Raw genomic sequence first — 25,635 nt, 5'->3', positions numbered from 1 at the left:
TTCAAGAAAAAGAAGAGAAACCCTTCTCATTCAACCTACCTGCTCCAAAAAGATAAAATAAGTAAATAAATAAGTCATGCAGCATGCCCTGTAGGTCAGTAAATTCTGTTTCTTTTGGTCCAACTGAGGAATCCAGTTCCAGAGATGATGGCCTGGCACAGCAGATGTAGTGTCATCCCCCCATCCTCTCCCATACAAATTCTGAGGACAGTTACCTTGAATAATCTGATTTCAGATGTCAAGATAAAGTACAGAGAGAGAGACAGATTATGAAATCATTTCATAATCCCCACCACCTCCTGCCTATTACCGCAACTTCCTGTCGCCTTTTCCATCTGCCTTCTTTGTGGCTCTTTTGAGTATGTCCTCTTAAATTAAAACCCTAACCTGCGATGTCTAAATTAAATCCCCATTTACCATATCATTATAAAGTTATATTTAAATTTAGCCTACTCACTTCCATGCCCTGTTGAGTGCCATGACCAGGCTTCAGGGGGAAACTGTTTTTTCTTTGATATCCCGCTGTCAGGAGCACTCTGGTTCTTTGGGAATATAATCAGATGAATACATTTTGACTGCTGATTACTGTTCATTTGCAAACAGCACTGGAAAGCCAAGCATTTACAATCCTCAGGTTTCCACATGGTGAGCTGTCCAAGTCTAGCCACAACAGTCATCAGGAGAAAATTGTTAGTGTGTCTCTTTTCATGATGAGATGCTTAATGAAGTACTGGGATAAACAAATTTTCCCCTCTGAAGAGATTAGATTATAAATCACTCTAGGTACTTGCCTGCAAAAATTAATTTACAAAATGTAAAAGTTCCCCAGGAGCTTTGATAAAATAGTGGGTGATTATCTAGACATGAGTTAAATTAATATATAAACCCTACTAGCTTGACACTTGTCATGAATATAGGGGGAACGGTTGCAACATTTATGTATGCTTGGCAGCTGTATTGGATTGCCTTACCTGTAAAGGGTTAAGCAATTCAAATAACCTAGTTGGCACTTGTCCAGAAGGACCAATGAGGAAAGAAGATACTTTCAAATTTTGGGGGGAAGGATTTGTTTTGTTGTTCTGTTGTTGTTCTCTCTCCAGATGGAGGGACAAGCCAGCAGGTACACTATCTCCCAAAAATCATACCTGGAATAATCCAACTAAAACCACAGAAACTGTAAGTAGGGCAAGGAAATGCGTTAGGTTATCTTTTGTTTTGGCTTGTAAATTTCCCTATGCTAAAGAGGTAGTTTCATTCTTGTTTGTAATTGTGAAGCTGAGCCCAGAGGGGAATCCTCTGTGTTTTAAATCTTTTTATTACCCTGTAAAAGTTACCTTCCATCCTGATTTTGCAAGTATGATTCTTTTACTTTTTTCTTTATAAATAAAGTTCTTTTTTTAAGAACCTGATTGATTTTAGTGTCCTGAAGGCAAAGGGTCTGGTCTGTGCTCACATTGCTAAGGCAACTGGTCATTTTATTCTCAAGCCTCCCCAGGAAAGGGGATGAAGGGCTTTGGGGGGATATTTTGCAGGGGGTAGGGATTCCAAGTGACCCTTCCCTGAATATTTTGTGTAAATCACTTGGTGGTGGCAGCAATATCAGTCTAAGGAATTAGTGCCTTAGAGAAGTTTTAACCTAAACTGGTAGAATATAAGCTTAGGGGGTCTTTCATGCGGGTCCCACATCTGTACCCCAGAGTTCAGAGTGGGGGAGGGTGGAGAACCCTGACAACACTAGTGTCCTTTTGATCTCAGAACAGGCTGAGGTCACAGTATTCCAATTATGAAGTGTACCCATGCTTTAATTTATAACCTGTTAGCTTTGTCTGAAGTGTAGATAGGACTTAATTTGTGAATTTAAATTTTAATTAAGACATTTTAAAAAGTACAAGTTTACTTAAATGTATTGTGGGCTGCCAAGTAATCTGTTCTGTTAATAGTAAATGACCATTTCGATAATTAATCAAAAACATGTTTTAGCTATTAGAACTTAGGCAGAACAATTAATTGCTTTTTAATTATAAAGGGGAAAACATATGTCAGGCTTAAAATCAAAATTGTGAGGCCACAATTCAAAAATCAGGCAATTTACAGTTCTCAGACCAATTCAAGCCAAATTGTAGCTCAATTGACTTCATTGGAATGAGGCCCATTGTGTTTCCATAATTTATTCAAAGGTAAGTTGTTTCCATAAAATACATATAAAGAAGGATATTGTTATTAGTGGATAATTGTGTAGTGTTACTGCCATTTGGGAATACAAGCAGCTGAAATTCTAACCACAGGGGGTTCCGTTTAAAAGCAACAGGCTGAAACTTTAGTAACATAAACAGAAATTGTTACCCAGGCTCCTCATCCTTAATGTAGCAGACTTTGACTCTGTGCCTAATCATGACAGATAACCCTGCATCCCCATTCGGAGGCAGGATTCTTTAAAGAAAATGAGGCACACTCATGGACATGCCTTATATCTGTGACCAATTATAAGATCCACAATCTTATTTTGGGAAAAGTGGCTTAGACGACTGCTCTCACTACAAGGAACTGCTCCAGGAAAGTTTCAATAATAAAAAGACCGTATAACTAACCACTGTGTAACCAAGATGTGAATTCCATCTACTGTCTTGTCAAACATCTAAAATGAAAGTCAGTTTGGGACAAACATGAAATCAATATGCCATCAGAACTGACTCACTTAAAATCAAACATATTGAGTGATTCTTGAAGGATGATCCAGAGTGAAAGAACACCATTGAAGCTTATTCAGCATCCTACAGATGAAGAGTTCCTTCCTGACTCCAAATATGGTGACTGGATCTGGCAGGGCTCCCGCCCCACTCTGAACTCTAGGGTACAGATGTAGGGACCCACATGAAAGACCCCCGAAGCTTATTTCTACCAGCTTAGGGTAAAACTTCCTCAAGGCACAAACTCTTTGCCCTTGGAGGGTACGCTGCCACCACCAAGTGATTTAACAAAGAATCAGGGAAAGGACCACTTGGAGTTCCTATTCCTCCAAAATATCCCCCAAAGCCCTTACTCCCCCTTTCCTGGGGAGGCTTGAGAATAATATCCTAACCAATTGGTTACAAAGTGATCACAGACCCAAACCCCTGGGTCTGAGGACAAGTAGAGAAATCAGTCAGGCTCTTAAAAGAAACAGAACTTTATTAGAAAGAAAAAAGGTAAAAGAAGCACCTCTGTAAAATTAGAAGGGAAGCCTAATCTCACAAGGCAATCAGATTTAAAACACAGAGGATTTCCCTCTGGGCAAAACTTTAAAATTACAAAAAGAAAACCAGGAATACACCTTCCTCTCAGCTGAGAGAAAATCACAAGCCAAAACAAAAGTAAGCTGACGCATTTCTTTGCTAGTACTTGCTAATTCTAATGGAGTTGGATTGCTTGCTTTCTTGATCTCTCTCCGGCAAGCACACAGAACAGACAGACAAAAGCCTTTTCTCCCCCCTAGATTTGAAAGTATCTTGTCCCCTTATTGGTCCTTTTGGTCAGGTGCCAGCCAGGTTACCTGAGCTTCTTAACCCTTTACAGATAAAAGGATATTGTGCCTCTGGCCAGGAGGGATTTTATAGTACTGTATACAGGAAGGTTGTTAACATTTCCCTTTATATTTATGACAGGATCATACTACACATGTGAGGAAGGATTAGCCATACTAAACCGTATGAGATATTTTGATTATCACTTGTATCAAAAGTCAGACTTATCAATAACTCACTTGGCTTTTGTCAAATATGAAGCCACATGGAAGTGATGCAACAAGGTGGAGAGCATTGGGGAGATCTTTGTGCTTTTGGTGGATATGCTTTTCCACAAAGACGCCTCAGAGAAGGCCATTCCTGTGAACTGGCAGAGTTTGAATCTGCTGTTGACACCCACCAGAATTATGCAAAAACCCACAAGTCACTCTGGAAATTTCATGCTATCTGATGGGATCACCAATTAATAGTGCCAATTTCAGTGTGCGACAATAGCAGTTGACTTATTCTCTGTTTTCACAACTCAGCTGGGTTATATTGTTAAACCTGATTCAGTTCAGGTTAAATCAGCTCTGTTTTTGTCTATAGATTTAGTTTCCTTGACATATTGGAGACTTTCAGGTTCAGTTACTGATTTTCAATTTTAATTAAATTCAAAGCTTCTCTGTTTATTTTCAAAGCTCAAGACAAGAGTAGATAACTGATATGAGAAAAAGGAAAGTGTGTACCTCAGCTCATAGTTTTTCAATCAGCAAAAAATTCTGTCCTTAGCAACGATAGCATAGCTTGAAATTCTGGCAGGGCCTTTGACTCATGTGTCATTGATAGAAAATCTTTGTCTATTCAAGCAACATGATCTGAAAGAGAACATGAACAAATTAAGCCTGATAAGGTCAAAACTGCATGATTGGAGAGTTTTCAAATTATTTAAGCGCAATGGAAAAAGGTTTGGCCAAAGAGAAACTAGGGTTTGGGAAACTCACAGAAAACATGACTGGAACATTTGAGATGAGTATGCAACCGCTTTTTGAAATAATAAAAAGCTAAGTACTTTAACAGAAGCTAGTCTTGGATTGTCTGATGTGTAGAAAGAAGCCGTTACTGTTAGTGGTAACACATGAAAATCCTTACCTTACTAGCCAAGGTGTAGCTTTGATAGGGCCAGGAGCAATAGAGACATCTTTGGGGCCATAGGTGGGCTTTGAGATCTTAACTGGGAGCAACTGTGCTCCTCTCCCTTCTTTACCCTTTTGTCCCCCCTGTTGCTTCTCTCTTCACACTCCCTTCCTCCTGCTTAGAGTTTGGGCAGGGAAACTGTTGCAGTAGGGCATATTCTCCAGACTGGTGATTAGACTGGCCCCTGGGACCACCAGATATCCAGCAACTTCGTTAAGGGTGAGGCTGAAACCGTGAGCCCACAATGTCTACACTCCTCCCGGAATCCTTTTTTTTTTTCTTTCTTTCTGGGACAGGACTAAGTTGTAATTTTTCAAATAGTTTTATCATGACAGACAACCAGCTTAACTGATCATCATTGCAAAATTCAGTTGAGTCTCTGTCCATGTTTGGGAAATTAGCATTTGTTGTATAAGTCATATGTAGAAACAGTCATTTCTGAAATTTCCTACTATTACTGAGAATTGGAACTCAGAGAGCTTGCTTAATTAAGATAAATATTTCTTCATTTACCTCTTTAGTGAGTTTCTCCAAATGCTACAGGATTTTTATATACTATTCAAAGAGAGTTGTGCTATTGTAAAGTACAACTCATTACTATTATCATCCAGTGTATTATTGTACAGTTAGCTTTTCCACTTGCTTCAGTGGCCTTTGGTATACACCTCTACCCTGATATAATGCGGTCCTCGGGAGCCAAAAAATCTTACCATGTTATAGGTGAAACCGCGTTATATCGAACTTGCTTTGGCCTTGAGCATTTCCATTATTAATAGTCACTTCTCGCCCCCTGACTAACCCCTCAGAATCCCTGACCCATCCAACCCCCGCCCGCTCCTTGTCCCCTGACCGCCCCCACCAGAGACCCCCCTCCCATCCTTAATCACCCCCACAACCCCACCCCCTACCCAACCCCTCTGCTCCCAGTCCCCTGACTTCCCCAACCCCTATTCACACCCCCGCCCCCTGACAGGCCCCCTGGGACTCCCACACCCTATCCAATGCCCCCATCCCCTGACCGCCCTGCCCCAGAGCCTCCGAACCATCCAACCATCCCCCCCCCGCTTCATGTCCCCTGACTGCCCCCCGAGACCCTCTGCCCCTTATCCAACCCCTTGGCCCTGGCCCAGCACCCTTAACACTTCGCTCAGAGCAGTGTGTCAGAGCCTGATGCACTGATCTGCCAGAGCACACAGCTCCGCCCCCCAGAGTGCTGCATACCGCTTTTTCTGAATTTGTGTTATATCGGGTCACGTTATATCGGGGTAGAGGTGTATTAGTAAGTTGCCAAGCATTAGGTTTTCCGAACAAACTTAGGTTCCTTTTACACTATTTGCAAATGTGCCTGGTTGAAGTGAGCAAATAGTGGTTTAGTTATGCAATAACACGAGTATACTTATGGAAGAAAATAAAGAAATAGAAGTTATCTGTTGTACTAGTTTAAGTAAACAAATCCCTGTCCTATTATTGCTTCCAATAAAATGAAACCATGATCAACAGTAATAAAACAAAAAACAGACAAATAGTTTATCTTTCTGCTCAGCTCATTGAAGATCATTGAGGATGCATGTACTACATTCAGAAAGAAGCCAGTTTTCAGAGATTTATCAGAGAAATCCAGTGTGGTGTTAAAGCCATGCTGGGTTTTGGCTGACACCTAGCAAAGATGTGTATGATCTGGTTCACCACATCATTAATTGCCTCTTTTAAAGGCAATTAGTGACTTTTTAGGAATGCTTCTTGAAAATTGTTTTCTGGGTGATGTATGTGTAATAGTGGCAATGACTTCCGGAAAAAAAAATTAAGACCTGTATGTTAAAGTAATATACAGTAATTTGCCAAGTTCAGTACAAACATTTTTGAGTTAGCAACTACATATGTATTATTGGAAGTATGAATTTCTGTAATATAGTCCATCTTTCAACGCATATGGTCTTCCAATAAGAACTTTGGCCCTTTATCAGCCTGATGGGATAGGAAAAGGAATATTCAAAATAAGATCTCTACTTCAAGATTGAAAATACATGCCCTTGACTATATTACTGTAAAAAGATAATGTGAACAGATCACAGCATTGAAATATTTGCAGCAACAGAATAAAATGCTGTTGATCTGAACTTGAGTGATGTGCATAAAAAAATACAAATGATTGGATGCCTTATTTAGTATTATATATATTATCTTGGCTTTGAAGGAAGCAAAATGCTATGAAAGTTTAGTATATGATTTCATTAGTGGAGGTAGAAATATAACAGATCCTGAGATAAATTTGAGTGTAGAGCCCGGGACACCAATGATGGAATAATATTTGTGACAACATATGTATATAGTTAAGACTGTAACACATCTTATCATCATAACTTGAGTCTGATAAACTATTTTTCAGACTTATTTGGATACCAGTAGAATCAAAAAGCAGGAATTTGAGTATTGGCATTGATAATCTTAATATGAAAATTAATGATTGTTTTATAAGGTAATATAGATTTGTGCTAAGATGTTCTGGGATCAAGTTATTGACCGGGCTAGAATTTTCAGAGACTTACAGGATCTAGGTGCTCAGCTCCCATTGAGTCTTAGTAGGCTTCTTTGAAAATCCCAGATCAATATAGTTTTTGGTATTGATAGGGATCTCCACCTATAGGGCTCAAGGATTCTAATTCTAGGTTTTCCTATTGTATGCAGATGCACCATTCTGATAAACATATCAAAAACTTTGAATTTACAGCTAGGCTAGATATATGTGTTTTTACAACCCATGTTACTAGTTGAACACAATCTTTTGTCCATCTCCCAATAAATTTAGAATTTAAAATAATTGGTGCTGTTTTTAAAACTTATAATCTGAAGATTCTGAAGAAGGAAATAGTCTGTCTAAAAACTGTTCTCTGTCAGGTTTTTAAATACTAGCTAGACTTCTATTTTACTGGATGTTTAAGTGTTCAGCTTCTATATGACTGGCTTGTATAAAATAATGTTTTGTGACCTCTAAAAAGTGTTGATGATGAAGCTGACTTCTGAAACAAAGATCTGGATTGCTCAAAATTAATACTGATTGAATTTCTGTAAGGGCAGAAATCTGTGGAGAGCATATCCAAGTGAACTTCTATCATCAAGATTAATTTGATATTCCAAGGAGTAACTGTAAGGCTCTGAATTATGAAAACTGGGAATTTGACTTAGTTACAAGAATATTGTTGAGGCATTACTATGAGTACACTTGGTACCATAGCAAGAGATTTCTATCAAGGGAATTTTTGTTACATTCTTGCATTTTACCAGTAATCACTGATAAGTGTACTTGCTTTCAGGTTGCCCAAGAGACTAATTCTTTTGTGTCACGTAACTGAGATTCCAGAATGAGGTTGAGGAATTGTAAAATGGTTATAATTTTGTGAATCCATTTTTTATTTATTCCCTGACTCATTTCTTTGTATTGAGTTGATGATTGTAAAAGTAATGAATTAAATAGAAAAATGTTTGTATGTTCTAATTTGCTTCTCTTTCTCTCTGGGGTATATTGCTTTTCCATGCCTTCTGTTTGTTTAATTAAATAGGCTTCGGGGAGGAGGGGGGTTCTTTTATTCGGGGGCAGGAATCAAACTCAGTTAAAGAAAAGACATGTGACATGGCTGAAGTCATACAAAGCAGTGATTATGCAAACTATTATTTAGGGGGTTGAAAGTCTTATTCTTGAAGTTTCTCTAAGCTTTGTTTTATATTTTTCTTTTTACATTTTAATTTAAATTTTTGCTGGTCATCATGACAAAATCTCTAAGGCTGACTGTTTATCAGTATCATTGCCATTATTTAATGTTATTTATAAATATGAACTTTTCACTTAACTGTGCTTAAAGGAAAACATTTATCCATGATAATACCACACCTCCAGCTCGGTATAATGCCACCTTCTCAGAGACCTGACTTTTGGAGGGTATTAGGGAAATTTATTCATAGGAGTCTTTTAGGGTGATCAGAAATGGGGTTTTGTGAATGAGCCACTTTACTGTTGCAACTCTTTTTTAAATTAATTCATAGGCTGCATGGACATGTGTATGTGTATATTCATTTCAAGTTACTATTTATGCCTGTCTCACACCTGACCATTATAGACAATACAGATATCAAATGCATTAGTAATCTTAAAAACAGAATAAAAAAACTTCCCCTGCAGTATTATTTCTATCACGATCCTCTTCACCCATCCTCAATTAATATTGTCTTTGGATCTAAGAGAGCATGTGAGTCTTGCAGAATGCCCTAAATATTTGCAAATTTGGACTCTGGTGAACCAAGACAAGAAGCAGGTTTCTGAGTAAAATAGTTCTCACTGAGAACATCCAGCTGTCAGCCCCCTCAGTCCCCCCTATTTACACCAGTTCTGATAATCATAGATGCTGTTGTGCTGCATGGAGAGAGTGATTGTCTCCCAGTAGATTGGATCCAAACTATTTAGGTTATTACTGTATAAGTCAAACCCAACACCCTGTCACCTGAAAATCAACTGCTAACCAGTTGAGATCACTGCTCACAAATGTTAATATGCACTGTTGTGAAAGATCACTCAGTAAGCAGGTACCTCATTCATTCTGCACTAGCTGCAGTGGATGCAACTTTCTTGCTAAGTGCATATAAAAAGCATCTTGACAACTGCTGCATCGTCACATTCAGAAACTCTTGGAAATACAATAATATCATGATGTGAGCTTTAAAGACAAAAGCATACAAATCCATTTATCAGGAGTGCAAATATAGGAGTAGATTCTCACCTGCAGGTAAGCCCTGCGTCTAACAGGATATTAGCTGTGACTCCCTGATCTGTGCTGCCCAGTCTCAGCATAAATCTAATCAAGACTGGATGGTTTTTAAAAGATATGTTCTAGTTGAAACAGGAATTATTTCAGGGAAATTCTTTGGCCTGAGTCATGCGGGAGGTCAGACTAGATGGATCACAGTCGTCCCTTTAGACCTTAGAATATATGTAATCAGAGCAGCTGCTCTTTTCATAGCCTATCTCTAGTATGCATCCGTAATGGCTCCTGCACTAAAGGTGGAGGGACTACTGGCACAGGAGCCAGCTACATAGCCTCTGCCAGCTATACATCAGAGAAAAGTGGTTATAGCAGAGCTGAGAACATGAGTCATTATCTCCACCGTTTCTTTTGGTTGTTTCTTCTGTTCTAGATTCTTCATTTTCTCTGAATTGAATTTTGGCCAGTTAGTCCTCTCCCAAGCTCCATTTTTCCCTGGGTAAATTGTTCCTCTGCACTAGGTAGATCTAACAAAATGGATTAAGGGCTACAATACAGCCCTTGGGAGGATGGAAGACATGGAAAGGGGAGAGAACTTAGGGGTTAAGAATGAGAAAGAAAATGCATCCAAAATTAACAAAAATAATTTTAAAAATTGAACTATCAGATTTTCCAGTCCTTACTCTGCTTCAGTGGTGAAAAACCATTCACTCCACATCAGGGAGTCCAGAAATCTCTTGTCTTTAAAAAATATTAACTTCAAACATTTTGCATAATCATGTACGTAGAACTGTCAGAAAATGTGGTTTTTAATAGAAAATTTAGAGTTTTTTCAGTGAAAAATAAAAAACTTTCAACTGAAAACCAAATATTTTTATTTGGAAATGCTGCCCACAAAGCCTCATGGGGTTGTGGATAGTAGGGTTGCCAACTTGGTAATATTTAAAAACCAGACACTCCAGCAGGAGTGCCGGAACCTCCCCTGCGCTGCCTCTTCCCCCTGAGGCCCCACCCTTGCCTGCCCATTCCCCTGAGGCCCCCCTCCCATCCACTCCTCTGCCACCCTCCCCCCTTCGCTTGCTGCTTTTCTCCTCCTGCCCCCGTGCCCGGGTCAGGAGGCACTCGTCTGCGGATCCTGGGTTGGGAGCCACAGCCGCCCAACACAGGTAGGAAGTGGCCCCGGCTGAGTAGGGGCTGGCACAGATGATGACCTGACACCTCCCTGTCTCCCCCGCAGTAACCAGACATTGGGTGTTTGGTCAGTAGATGTGACCAGAAACTGTCGGGTCCCCTTTTCAACTGGACTTTCAGGTTGAAAACTGGGCACCTGACCACTGTGTAGTTGCACCATTCCCCAGTCTTCTCATGGAGGAGTCAGTGGGCATGAGGCACAATGGCAGCATTTTTAAATCAAATTTTTTTCTTTTTTTTTTTTTGCCAAAAACCGGAGGGGGGTGGAATTCTTTCGGGTGTTCAGTTTTTCAACAAAAATTGACTTTTTTGTGGAAAGCAGACACTTTTGAAAAGTCAGTTAGGGCTTAAGCAGGGATTGCAGGATCAGGCCCAGAATCTTTTGATGAGTTTCATTTCATATAAATGCCAAATACTGATATTTAAATATAAAATTGCTCCATCCTACCTTTTAAAAAACATCTTTTGAAAAAGTGAAGAACGAACTTTTCAGTTAACCAGAATATAAGCTGATAATGATATTTGAAATGTAGTGTAAAGTAAGACCCTGAGACAAGTTTTCTTAAAAACAAAAAAAATAGGAAATTCTAGTGACAACTGTGATGTGCTATACAAATACAGAAAAATTTAAGTGTGTGAAATATTAGTAGGAAATTAAGGTCCATTTCACTGAGAGAAAAGCAATGAAATATAAATTATTCAGGGAATTACAATGTGTTATACACTTCATGCTTTTGAAAGTGAGTAAATTCTTCGAGATGTTGGGAACAGAGATGCTGCCGCACAGCAACGGGATATTAGAATACACATTGTGTATTTATGAACTGATTCCCTAATAGATAACAACTGGACTGGACTGGAATGTTGCAGCTATTTTAATAGCCCTTCCATTATTCTAGGGATTTTTTCCATTGTTTCTTAACTCAATTAACTAGAATGGCTGTAAAGTGGTTTACAAAGTATTTTGTATTTATGTTTTGCAATCATTGCACCAATGTTTTACTGCACCACAAATTTTAGACAAGCTCTGCAGTATATAAACATCTTGTAAATTAATATCCCTTCTTGTCTAAGTGTTTAATGACTATTGATCACTAGTTTGTCATGAATTGTAACGTATCCCATAGTTTAATTTAAAAAATATTTGTCAAATAGTTTAGAAATTATTGTGCAGGACTTCGTATCACAGCTGGTGTAGTTTAAGGTTTGGACAGAGTCACTGCAAATGAAGCCCTGCTGTGAAATAAAAGTCAAAAGGCATCTTGGCATCCCAACCATTTCCTTGGGAGAAGATTACAGCCTGAGTATGCTGAACTTTATTGCCATGGGCCTCATGACAGTATTCAGAAACATGCATGGCATTTTTGTTAAAGAAACTCAGATGTGCTCAGACACAAGGGATGGCATTCTTGTATTTATCTGCATCTTAAACAGAAAAATTAAAAACAAATTTTACACTCATTACAAAAGAACTATAATGGGGTACAGTAAAAATACAGAAGAATTTATTACTTCTGCATGTAGGAGTTGTTTCCTTGTTCCCTAAATATTTTTGTTATTAAAAAATGGTAGAACAACAAATCATAACCTTAGATTGTGAAAAATGCATGTATTGTGAGATAGGCACCCAAGAGCTCTCTTTCTAGTAAAGTACTGTTGCTAGTGTTTGTTTGCTGCTAGACCAGAAGATCTGTGGGACCACAAGCGGAAAAATTCTGCATTGTTAGTTCATCATCCAGAGTATAGCTGGGTTAAACTTTTTAAAATTGAATAAAAATTAGGTGCTTGAATGCATCCATCCAAAATTGCATCCATGACATTCTCTCCCCTGCATTCTCCATCAATAAATCCACACAAACGTATGAGAGGCCAGAACCTCGTAAAGCCAAGTATAAGAAATTTTCTAAAGTTAAAACAATCTTGGCAGAACTTCCTACAGACGGGGATGTCATTCTGCAGCCTTTCACACCAAAGATCTGTTTTGCAAGCTACCAGCTCTCTCGTTGGCTAATGAAATGATCTACAGGGCCCGTTCTTGCTTCCAGCTGTGGCCCCTTTGCACCATTTTAGTGGTGTAGTGGGGCCAGAAAGTCATCTTAACCAACCAGCTAAGGGGATTTCTCTGGGGTGAGGTAGACAGCTCTGTGTCTTCCCCCTAAGAATGCCTATTATGGGGCATGGTTGGAGCATATTTTTGTTCCAGTGATCCCAGGATAGTGTAATGTCCCTTGTGGGTGTTGCACCTAGTGTATCTCAGGGCAGAGGTGAGGTTGGTCTAATTTGCATTGAATCATCCATAAGATCAGGGAGTCACACAGGCAGCCGCCTTTGCCCCTTGCTTTGCATTGTACTGAGCACACACAGCTGCAGCTTGAGCCCATAGCATCTTTCCAGCCAGTGGTCAATCTCACAAGAGGTAATAATAGACTGTAACCTCTTCACTTTTTGTTACTGAAGGTAACTGGAGCTCCGTCCTGCCCAGAACACTAGTTAGAGGTATGTATCACCTGAGTAGGCATAACTACAAAATGTTCAAGGGGACTTGTGGGGATATGAGTTGGTGAATTGCACCCTCCCTCAGTAAACTTTCTCTTCATAAACTTTCCATAAAGTATAAGACATTTTGGGGTGGGGAGTTTGCACCTACAGGGTTTGGGCCACATGTGGTTACACCAGATAAATTGGGGAGACATTTCAGGCAGAAGTAGTAGTTTCCATAGTGGGGAAAAACTGCCTTGCCAGTATTACCAGAGATTTGGGGTTTAATGTCATACATGAAGTACAAATGGCAAACAATGCCAAATATGCATATTTCACTTAAGCCCTTATATGCAAATATTGAAGCACATTAGTAAAGATAGGTAGATGCATTTTTGCATGATCAGGCTTGTGGTGTTTATTGTGCAAAATCAAGCAACTTTATTTTGTGTATCTTTGCCTCTTCTCCATTGTGTGATACATTCTATCCCTGCATCATGTCTTCCTTCTGCCCCATCTACAACAAATTTCAGAGTAACAGCCGTGTTAGTCTGTATTTGCAAAAAAAAAAGGAGTACTTGTGGCACCTTAGAGACTAACCAATTTATTTGAGCATGAGCTTTCGTGAGCCACAGCTCACTTCATCGGATGCATACCGTGGAAACTGCAGCAGACTTTATATATACACAGAGAATATGAAACAATACCTCCTCCCACCCCACTGTCCTGCTGGTAATAGCTTATCTAAAGTGATCATCAGGTGGGCCATTTCCAGCACAAATCCAGGTTTTCTCACCCTCCACCCCCCCACACAAATTCACTCTCCTGCTGGTGATAGCCCATCCAAAGTGACAACTAAAGAGTTGTCACTTTGGATGGGCTATCACCAGCAAGAGTTGTCACTTTGGATGGGCTATCACCAGCAGGAGAGTGAATTTGTGTGGGGGGGTGGAGGGTGAGAAAACCTGGATTTGTGCTGGAAATGGCCCACCTGATGATCACTTTAGATAAGCTATTACCAGCAGGACAGTGGGGTGGGAGGAGGTATTGTTTCATATTCTCTGTGTATATATAAAGTCTGCTGCAGTTTCCACGGTATGCATCCGATGAAGTGAGCTGTGGCTCACGAAAGCTCATGCTCAAATAAATTGGTTAGTCTCTAAGGTGCCACAAGTACTCCTTTTCTTCTTCCATCTACAACAAAAGCATTCTGTTTCCCAGGTAAATTGCAATACACACACAGAGTGCTGCATACAGATATTATAAAGTAATTATACATTTGTTATATGAAAAACAACCTTGAATTGTGTTAAACTTTTTTAGAAAAAAATCTACCCATGTAAAAGGGTGTATATCACATCCACATTCAAAGATTTTAAGAACAACTCAGAGCAATTTTCCCCACAGCAGAGAGAAAAGATAGCTCCTTGGAGGCTTCACAACCACTCTGATAGTCCTGTAGTTGGAGAGGTGAGGGCACAGGTTCTCTGTGTGGATCCTTCAGTCATTGTCTTCCTCTATGCCTCACAGAGGTAATATGTCCAGGCAGCCTCAGTGGAATGGATGTAAACACTATTACAGCCTAGAGGAAGAATTCCTTCTTCCTCACCCCATTGTGGAGCAGAGGAACACAGAGTCTGGTACTGACTTCATAAGTGAAACCTATCTGTATTTGATGGTTATAAATTAAGTAACCATGAAATTAGCTTTCCCTAAAAGACGTAATGGCTGAAAACCATGTCCACATTGAAATTAGTTTGAGTTTTGCTGGTGATTTCAATGGGGCTTAGGATTTCATTGTAATTTAAGAAAAATTAGATTCCATGCTGTATTTTGAATATATATATTCATTATATTATATGGCTTTTGTTATAGGAATAACAAGTGTTTAATACCTCTTTTGACAGTCATTAAAGGAGGATAGCAGATTAGGTTATCTATAGGGTTAAAAACCTGTATTTAAGTGTTTTAAAAGGTTCTTATAATAAAATTCCACATAGGAACATATACTTTTTCATTTAATTAGAGGCAGCATCTAAATAGATCATATAACAGATATTATATGACTGTTAATATCTCATAAAATTGTTATTTTATGTGAAATCTATTTTTAACTCTGGGGAACGTATGAATCATAGCCTTGAATGTGTGCTCAAGTATTTCTATTTTAGATTATACAACCCATTAGATGCATTGCTTCATGTAAAATAGATAACATGACTGTCTATAATTAAAATAATTAAATCTTATAAATATTTCATATTGTAGCAGGATAAGAGATATTTTTGTAGGGTGACTAGAAGAGTTTCTAATTTATATAATTAAGAAAAGGGTAAATCTGCAGTGCTTTTTTCTTAGGTAACAATGTTGGCTGTTTTATGTACATTCATTGCTTGATTTAATTAAATTACATCTTACACTTATTTGCTTGTTGTATAAAAGATGATGTTTCCTCTTGTTTACAAATCAAGAATACTGACTTGTAGCTACATGACATTAACACTTTCTGTGCCAATGAACATAGAAACTATATTCAACCAATCTCATAATAGTAGGTGCAAAATATATTTTTAAAATTTGGAATATTAAAAAGAGTTAATCTGTTTTGAAATATTTTCCTAAATATACTTTCTAAATTACTTATCAATAAAGTTGTAGTCCCATTGTTTTCTAGTAACACAGAATCAGTTCATAAAATAAAGCAGTCTTTCTAATCCACCCTAATGAGCTCTGTTATTGCTTTAGATGAAGAAAAAACAGAAAATACTGTAGTAATTTGGGTTGAACAATATAAAGTAATCCCATAATGTAAACTGTACGGACAGTATAAATGCTGTAAACCAATAAGAAGCTAAACAATATAAAATGTAACGACAATATAGGGTGAAATCCTGGCTTCACTGAAGTCATTGAGGGGAGTTTTGCCATTTACTTGATTAGGACCACGATTTCAGCCTTAATGTTTAGTCAGTGTTGCAGAAATATACGTCATCGCTTGTAGTTTCACTACTCATGGTGAGTTATCAGTTCTTTCCTCACTCCTTTGATAAACATAGCTCACTTTAATCTTACATGCATTTTCCTTTCTTTATGCATTAAGGGCCTAATCCTGCAAGGTGCTGCACGCTCTTGGCATTCATTAAAATAGATATTCAAGGCACTCATTACATCACAGGAGGTGATCAGCACATGGCAGGATCTGTATCAGTATATTGTATAGGTGTATACACTGTACCATTATGCACACACATTTTACCATATATCAACAACTGGTATGTAGCTCATTAGTGTGTGACTTTATATGGTCTATGTTATGTTTATTATATAACAATGTACAATAGACTGCAGCTAATGGCATTTATTTAAAATGTTTCAGAACTTTGAGCAAAATCGTGCTCAGCTCTGTACGGAATGTAGAAAACACAGTTCCTGTTCAAAGAGCTTACAGTCTAACGTAGATACAGTTTATAGTTATACAAGACAAAAATTGCCTTCAGTGATAGAAAATCTCAGTGTGGTGTAGATTTTCCTATTTTATTAAAAACACAACACATTTTAAGATGGCTAGATAATGAGAAACTTCATAGAAGTAGTGAATTTTCAAGAGGACAGGAATATTGCTTCTCAGTGGAAGATATCCCTCCCAAGTTTTATAGGTCATGTGACTGAAAGGGAACTGGCATCCCTAAGAGTTTACTGTTGCTTACTATGGCTCCAATTCTGGAAAACACTTAAGAATATGAGTTATCCTGTTGAAGTCAGTAGGATTATTCACAGGTTTAAGGGATTTGCTGAATCAGTGTGTGTATTTCCCCTGAATTCAAGCAGGAACTCCTTCCTTCATGTGGATGTTCATTAGCTGTTCTCCACTGAGAATAGGAGGAGGATAGCAGGTTGTTGTCAATGGTTGATGAAGTGAGGAAGTAGCAGTTGAAGCCTCCCAAAAATGCAGGTCAACTCTGACCCTGACTATAAGGGTGAGGGAAAGAAGAGATGCCTCCCCATCCCAGCGCCAAAAGCCTAAAATTTCCACTAGGTTCCAAAAGCCAAAACAGCCTCCTGCCTTCTTCCAGATTCAGAAGCTCCAGCTGCCTACAGCAAGTTGCCAAAACCTCCAATTTGCTTCTGTGAATTCTACAAAACAGATAGTGTCAATACAAAAATTTACTGTACATTGAAAATCTGAGGGTAGCATAAAATACATTTAAATTTAACGTCAAAAGAAGTAAATGGAAGAATACAGTGCTGATTTTATTAAGTATTTTCATATTTTATTCAATAAATACTTCCATTTTAATATACTTGAAGCTGCCATTGAATTTTCGGTTTACTTCATAGAATCATAGGGTTAGAAGGGACCAGAAGGGTCATCTAGTCTAACCTCCTGTCAAGATGCAGCTTCAGAAATGTCTGGTCCACAAAGTGAATTTTTAGTCCTTACTCAACAGGGCATGGAATCAAACCAGTTTTCTACAAGAGTTGGTATCTCATTATCAATTGTCATTATTTATAGAAAGGCTATTTGTGTGCTAGGAATAATTCTTGATTCCCCATGTCACTCATCTTCATTCTATGTAAATTAAGATAGCAATTTCATTGCTTTGCAATATCTCATCAGGAATTGGTATCAGCCCCTTATATAGTGATGGTCTGGCCTTCACAAATCTGAATTCATTTCATACAGTACCAGTAGTTATGTGACATTTACAGTACCTGCATGTAGGTAATTAAGAGTGTTTAAGATTTCTACATATAATCTCCATTAATTGTGGTATTTTAGTGTGCTCAGACAAAGCAAATGAATAGTTAATGGATTTTACTGTACTTCGAGCATCAGTATTAGGAAGGTATTTTGGGGAGAAATTTGTCCTGGAATGGGATCATTTTACTTGTATTGTCTAATGCTTTCATCACATGCTGGACAATATATATCGATTATACCACTACATTAGAAGTGTAGAGAGTACTGCTGACATACCAAATGTGGGGAATTGCATATTTGTAAGTAAAAATGCAAAAATAAAGCACCATATGTTGTCTGTGCTGTGGTGATATATATCTTTTAGACATATGTTAGCTCTTGGAATACTGAATGCTCTCTAGGTGAGGATTCTAAGATTGCTCAGTTTTAGAAAGATATTTTTGTGTATGTTTTGGGTAAAAGCCAAAACTCCAACAAAATAATTTGAGCCAAAAGATTAAATGGACAACTTGAAACAATCAGCATAGATCATTTTGCATCTAGACACACATCCATAAAATATACAAAAGGAAAATAAGTATTTCTTTGTAAAGCATTGAGAATTTTTAAATAATATATAGTCTCACCTTAAATATAGAGTCATCTTACTAACTTAAATTGAAAATATTGAAAATGTTAAAAATGTGACATGTATTGTATACACATACCATCACATGAATATGTGTGTCAAACCACAAAACATTCTTATAAAGTAAGGTTATAGATATGGGCAACAACATAATAGCAAATAATTCACAGTTTGAGAATGAAAGGCATGCCAGACTTTCCCTTCTGAACTCCGTTATGTCTAGACACTGGAAGAGTGGGACTCGTGTATAATTTTACAAACTACATAGTATTCTCAGACACATATCACAGTAATGAAAGATATCATCAGAGTATCTATCATGCTTTTCATCATCATTTTTTTTTCAGTCTATAATGATCACCTTCTCAACTGGTATGAGATGCATGTGCAGAATGCAGTTTTACATGCACGTATTTCCATGCACAGTTGGCACATTCACGTTCAGACAAGGCACAGGTCTAGACAACTAAAAGTTCATTTACAAGTACAACTGGGGTAACCTTGCATAAATGTAGGCTTACAAGTGTGCATCCATTTATACACCACCTTTAAAATCTGTCTCTTAAATCTTTTGTCAAATTTTGTTTTTTTCATGACTGTGTGTACATTGATGTGTTACTCAGGATGACTGGGCTACTTGAATTGAGAAAAGAGCACTGAAGTACTTGTTATGAAAAAAGTATTAAAAATCACATGGACTTTTCAAACAACTAGAAAAAACTACCTGAAGATTAGATTTTTGGTCTATCAACTTTGGATCCAGTCCTGTGGTTCTTAACACTAATAGGCCCATTGACTAAATTATGACTTCTTATGTGAAAAAGAACTGCAAGATAAGGCCCTTTAACAGTGTCCAGTGGTCCTCTGTTGATATGAGTGCGTCAAGTATTACAATAAATTGCGTAACAATTCACATGAGCAGTCACAATGAAGTTAGGATTACTAGAATGAGGAGAATGCTTTCCTAGTTGTAGGTACAGATGAAGAGTTGAAATTCGACATTTAGTAGAATTAAATTGCAAAAAGTTTGATTTGAGAGAAAATTGTAAGGTAGGAAATGTGTCAGGATGAAGGTATAAATAAAAATCTTGGCAGAGGAACAGTCCAGATAATTTTGGATTCGGGTAATTTATCAAAGATTAATAATAGATAAGCAGATCTCAGATCTTTGGGTTGAATTGAAGGTTCTCAACAGTAATGGTCAGCATGAAACAGGAGTTGAAAAAGATAGTGCTTATGGAAGTTATGTTTATGCCACTCATTATCCAGTATATAACTGGGTATTTGTCTTATAGAAAGTTGCATTATCATGTTTCTCCAACCTTGGCAACAAGGACCAATGAAAAATATCCAGTCCATTTAAAATTAAAAAAAAAAAAAGAGAGAGAGAGAGAGGCCTTTCAGAAACAGATTTCTTTGGATAGGGCGTCGTGGACTGCTTTCACATTATGTTTTCACTGATTGTTGTTTGTTAATTATTTTAAAAAAATCTTAAAAAGTCAAGTAGTTTGTTTTTTAAACCTTAAGCTACCTATCAATTCTAGTTTCCCTTAAATGATTTCCACAACAAGATCATTATTTTCTTCAGTCCGCTCACTGCTTCATTTACTTTGGCGTGACATCTCTTTCTTTATCCTTATTTTGAAAGATCTGAGTGACACATTTCACTGTTAAATTAAGCATTCTCAGACTATAAACAGTTAGTGGGTTTTTTCCTCTTTTAAAATAGTCCATTTCAAAGCTTTTGGAAAAATCATGGAGGTAATCATTTCATATAGGTTAAAGTCAATTTTTGCATATCTTAAAAATTACAGCTAATGAAAGAGTTTGGTCCCAGTCTTGCTCACATTAAAGTCAACATGAGTTTTGCCATTCACTTCAGTGGGTTCAGAATAAGGTCCACTTATATTGTTTCACATAAGGAGCTTCAATTTAATTTAATTGTATTATACAAAATAGGATTACTGACCTTTTCAGTTCACCGGCGTATGGGTAGTGAAAGAGTTAAGACTTTGCATCATATTCTGTACCAGAAGGCTCTATTCATTAAAAGTGTTTTGTGGACATTCCACACGCAGAAGGCTGCAGTAGAATTGCCTACCTTTTCTAATCTATTGAGCAGAAATTTGGCAATACTGCTATTTCATAGTAAATTTCTACTGAACATTAAGAGGTTTTGGAGGTTGAAACAAATTCTGCTCACCTTACTCTCATAAGTGTCTGTCTTTCACTTTGTTGGCATTTGTAAGTAAAGAGAGTTAGATTTGATACTTAGTTATAAAAACCTTTCTTCCCACCTTCGCCCCTATTCATTGCAGTGGTGTCATTCATCTTCTAAGATCTTGTCATGTGAAAGATGATGTTCCCCCATTAATACAATATGCAGTTCAGTCATTAATACAATATGCAATCTGTATGGATTGTCTTCATTTTCTGCCACAACTTAGTGGTAACGAAAGAAACAAACCCAAACTCCATTACAAAACAAAAATCTTTAAATTTCTTCCCCACCAAATACAATTAACTATGACAGAAAATATCATATTACCTCTGTAGAAATCCATGGTATTCCCACATCTTGAATACCGCATGCAGATGTGCTCGCCCCATCTCAAAAAAGATATATTGGAATTGGAAAAGGTTCAGAAAAGGGCAACAAAAATTATTAGGGATATGGAACGGCTTCCATGTGAGGAGAGATTAATAAGCCTGGGACTTTTCAGCTTGAAAAAGAGATGACTAAGGGGGTATATGATAGAGGTCTATAAAATCATTACTGGTGTGGAGGAAGTAAAGAAGGAACTGTTATTTACTCCTTCTCGTAACACAAGAACTAGGGGTCACCAAATTAATAGGCAGCAGGTTTCAAACAAACAAAAGGACGGATTTTTTCACACAATGCACAATCAACTTATGGAACCCTTTGTCAGAGGATGTTGTGAAGGCCAAGACTATAACAGGGTTAAAAAACCAAACTAGATAAGTTCATGGAGGATAGGTCAATCAATGGCTATTAGCCAGGATGGGTAGGGATGGTGTCCCTAGTTTCTGTTTGCCAGAAGCTGGGAATGGGTGACGGGATGGATCAGTTGATGATTACCTGTTCTGTTCATTCCCTCTGGGGCACCTGGCATTGGCCACTGTTGGAAGACAGGTTACTGGGCTAGATGGACCTTTGGTCTGACCCAGTATGGCCGTTCTTATGTTCTTAACTCTGATTATTCTGTGAACTATCTTTGCGATAGTTTTAAGCTTCTCTCAAATAAAGTGTCTTTGAAGCTTCATTTCTAATTTTATCTATTCAGAATTCAGAATTTAAGCTGTTCTTCACATAGCCTCTGTATATGACCACTTATGGGATCAAGGCATCAGGACATGTGAATATACAGAAGCTCATCTTGAAGAATTACAGCTACTACTTTTCTTTTGTATAGTTTGTTTTTGGTAAATGTACTTCAGTATTTATCATTTGACTCACCATGATGATAGTTAATTGAATGTCATAGATTTAAATATAATGGGGCTTATTCTTATCTCTCATGCTGATGTATATCAGATGTAACTCCACTGAAGCTAGTGGAATTATATTGGCATAAAATAGATGTGAGATGAGAATCAGTCCCAGCATGTTAAATGAATGCCTGCTTAAATAGTGGTTTCTTGAAATAACATTTCATCAACTGTGTGAAAAATACTTAAATTAGAATGGACTAGTAATAACCTCCTCTATAATGATTCATACTTTCCTTCCATAAAAGTGATTATGAACAATGTACTTGTTGTTTCCTTGTGTAAGTTTTGAATTAAAGTACGTTACATGCACCTATTTACTGTATTTATACAAAGTAAAATTTCAAAATGATTGTATAAAATAAAGTTGAAACCAAAAGTTCATAGAAATGACTTTTCTGTATGTTTGCAGTTATTATTACCAGACTTTTGTTGTGGTTGAAACTTAATGCTACTGTGCCTTAGACTCAGCATTGGCAACAACCTAGCAACTTTGCTTCAAGTCGGTTAATGGCCTTGTTATTACTCTGGGGTGTGCAACAAGAATGATCCTCAACCCCTAAGAAAGGGGTGTGTGGACTACCCATCTCTAAGAGCACATTCTTATTGCTGATATATGGAGTAGAATTGGCTCACCCTTATGACTGGAGGTTAAGGTACCACTGTTGGAACAATAAGGGCAGAAAGGGACATATAACAAAAACGCCCATCCCCAGCAAAAAGGAAAAGGTCAATCTGCCTATTATGTATAAATGTGGTTCATGCTGTCAGCTAGTCATCATGACTTTGCTTATTTTCTGTGTATGTTTTTCTTGAAGGATTGTTCAACTTCAGAAGAATACAGCATTGCTGCAGCATTACTGCCCCTTACAACTGCATTCTACAGAGTAAGTTTTTACTGGTTTTAGTTTAAATTGATTACTGTTTTCTTATACGTGTTTACATTTATTTAGATCAACAGTTCTCAAACTGTGGGTCAGGACCCCAAAGTGGGTTGGGACCCCGTTTTAATGGGATTGCCAGGGCTGGCATTAGACTTATTGGGGCCCGGGGCCCAAGCCTGAGGACTTCAGCTCTGGACGGCAGAGCTCAGGCTTCAGCTCCAGCACTGGGCAGCTGGGCTCAGGTTATAGGTCCCCCCTGCCCGGAGCTGAAGCCTTTGGCCCCCCGCCTGAGGGCAGTGGGGCTTGGGCAGGCTCAGGCTTTGTTCCCCCATCCTGGGGTCATGTCGTAATTTTCGTTGTCAGAAGGGGGTCGTGGTGCAATAAGTTTGAGAACCGCTGATTTAGATCACTAAAAGGATGGAAGTGATGACAGGAGAAAACCTAAAAGGTAGGAAGCCTTCTGCCAAAGCCCATTGAAGTCAATGAGTGTCTTTCAGTGAACGTCAGAGGGCTGTGCATCAGGCCCAGAATGAGGGGGAATGCTTGGCAATAGGAGTTCTGACTACAGCAGAACAAATCATTGATTTTTCAGTTCGGCCAGCAGACTAAAAAATCGGAAAAAATATTCAGTTCATTTCCAAAAACGTGTGGAATTTGTCAGCAAATTGTACAAAAAGTTTTGTTCTGGTCAGTATCATATTTATTGCCCAGGTCTACAGTTATCCAGTGGAAACACTCTGAGACTATGGAAGTTGAAAGGATGATGATTTTCCATGTTTCAGACCTGAATAGAAAAACTAAGAAATCTGACTGTCACTTGCACAAACCAGATGTTGCTGCATAATGGAAAAAGAATTTTGTTTTTCCCAGATCTAATCTTCAGGTTAAGTGACTGTCCCTGGTTTATGCCTCATAAGACTCACATTCCTTGGCAAAAATGCAGAAGCAGGTTTTATTTTGGTTATATTTTTGATAGAAAATTAAGATTTAATCTGTTTTTAAAAAACGTTGTTTAGAATGCCAGATCAGCAGGGGAACTTTTGGAGGGTCTAAGTACAGGGATTCCATTTGGAGTTGGAAGATGAATAGAACTTTTAAAATATATTTCAAATTCTTTAGAGTCTTCCAAAATTTATGCTGGACTGGAACAAATAGGTCTCAACCTCTCATGGGTCTTCGTGGAGAGGGCTGTGTATGGGCATTCTTCCTAGGAAATTGGTACCTATATTTTTTTTTAAACCATCCTTATCCCCCATTACTTGTTTGGTACTAATTCTGGAGAGCTGCACTGAGTCAGGCAGCTGGTGGTGGTCCTCCATTTCTGATTTTGAGGAGAGGACACCATCAAGGAGGAGAGGACTACTGTCAGGCATGCTTCCCTTCCTACCCATTCCTAGTGTTTGGAGCGGAGGTCGAAGCTGTATGTAGGGTTGGGCCTGGATCAAGGGGGCACTGGAATCGAGATCTGGGGACAGGTCAGGGTCAGAACCGAGATCAGAATCAGTATTGTAGCTGGAAACCAGGTGCAAGCCAGGGGTCAAAGCTCTGTGACCAGAATCCAGGGACAAGCCAAGTCAGTACTGTAGCCGGGGTTCATGTCCAGGCCAAAGGTCAAAGCCGGATAGTCAGCATCCAAGGAGGATCAGGAAGCAGAGGCAAGGCTGTAAGCAGGTCAGTAGCAGGGCTTGAGCAAGATTAGAGTAGGGCAAGGACAAAAGTGGAATGAGCTCAGGCAAGGCTGGGGAATAAAGAGGAACAGGATCAAGAGCAGGCTTGGAGTCTCAAGCGTCTGATGCACTGCGGGGCTGCAGGAGAGTTCCTGGCGGTATAGTGTTGTTGTACAAACTGATCTGCAGCTTTGGTGGAGTTTGGGAAATACCTAGGAGTGGGGGTCATCTGACCCACGCTGTACTACAGGATAGGCTGCTGCTGCATGCCTAAAGGCTGTCATTACAGGCTCTGTAGGAAGAGTAAGTTAGTGCAGCTGAGGTATTGCTGCGTGTTTGAGTGGTGACTCCCCACAGCTCTGTTGGAGGTGAGCAAGAAGCCCTGGGCCGGCTGCAGGTTTGCCTCACAAATACTGCTGCTCATCCTATTTCCTCACCTGAGTTTTCCTGTGAAGGACCTCATAGCTTATTGAATGGCAGGCTGGAAGATTCTCTCCTCTCTTCAAATGGGCTTCCCTTTATAGCAGCCCTAGCTAGAAGAATAAAAGCTTTCCAGATTCTCACTAGACATGTTGCTATCTGTGATCAGCCCAAAGGGACATACAAAATTCAAACTAAGCTTGGGAAAATTGTTTGGGGGGTTATTATTTTTATTAAAATGTATTCTGGCACAGAATTAGATTTGTTATTAGAACCAAATATATGTCATGGCTTTTCTTGCTCTGTTGCTTATCAGTGTTATTAACGATATTTATAGGATAGATTTTTTTCTCATTATCTTATTTCTCTTCAGGAAAAACCAGTGTAGAGGCCATTGGCATTCTAATTCTGTTGCACACATTTGTTGACAATCCATACCCTGAACTCTACTATGACTATTTTTACATTTTCCATAAATGAAGTTATAGTGGTGCTTGTAATTATTTGCTTCTTTTAATAATGTTTTTGTTATCACTCCTCAGTATAAAATGTAATAGGCATTTTAAATACACTTTGAAATGGTCCATCCAAGAAGCACAATCTTAATGATAGTTGAAGAATCTAAGGCCAGGAATAAACAGGAATCTCAAATTTGTTAAGGGTATTTGTTTTACTTTATGCCATGTTCCAGGGGTACCCTTTTGTGTCTCATGTGCAATTTGTACTAT

The 25,635-nt window shown here is 38.4% G+C and overlaps 1 protein-coding gene across 7 annotated transcripts in view; it reads left to right on the top strand.

Annotated features, from left to right (window-relative positions):
• The window catches only part of SBF2 (SET binding factor 2), a 571,331-nt gene that overhangs the window by 392,366 nt on the left and 153,330 nt on the right, over window positions 1-25,635 (top strand). For all 7 annotated transcript variants that reach the window (XM_075129406.1, XM_048852731.2, XM_048852730.2 and 4 more), the window contains one exon: window positions 22,755-22,823. In XM_075129406.1, coding sequence (XP_074985507.1) covers window positions 22,755-22,823 — 69 coding nt within the window. The remainder of the gene's footprint in view (window positions 1-22,754; window positions 22,824-25,635) is intronic.

The sequence above is a fragment of the Caretta caretta genome, chromosome 6, assembly GCF_965140235.1.
Source record: "Caretta caretta isolate rCarCar2 chromosome 6, rCarCar1.hap1, whole genome shotgun sequence".
NCBI classification, from domain to species: domain Eukaryota; kingdom Metazoa; phylum Chordata; order Testudines; family Cheloniidae; genus Caretta; species Caretta caretta.
The sequence above is the reverse complement of the archived record's forward strand: the minus strand, read 5'-3'. Positions and strand labels throughout refer to the sequence as shown.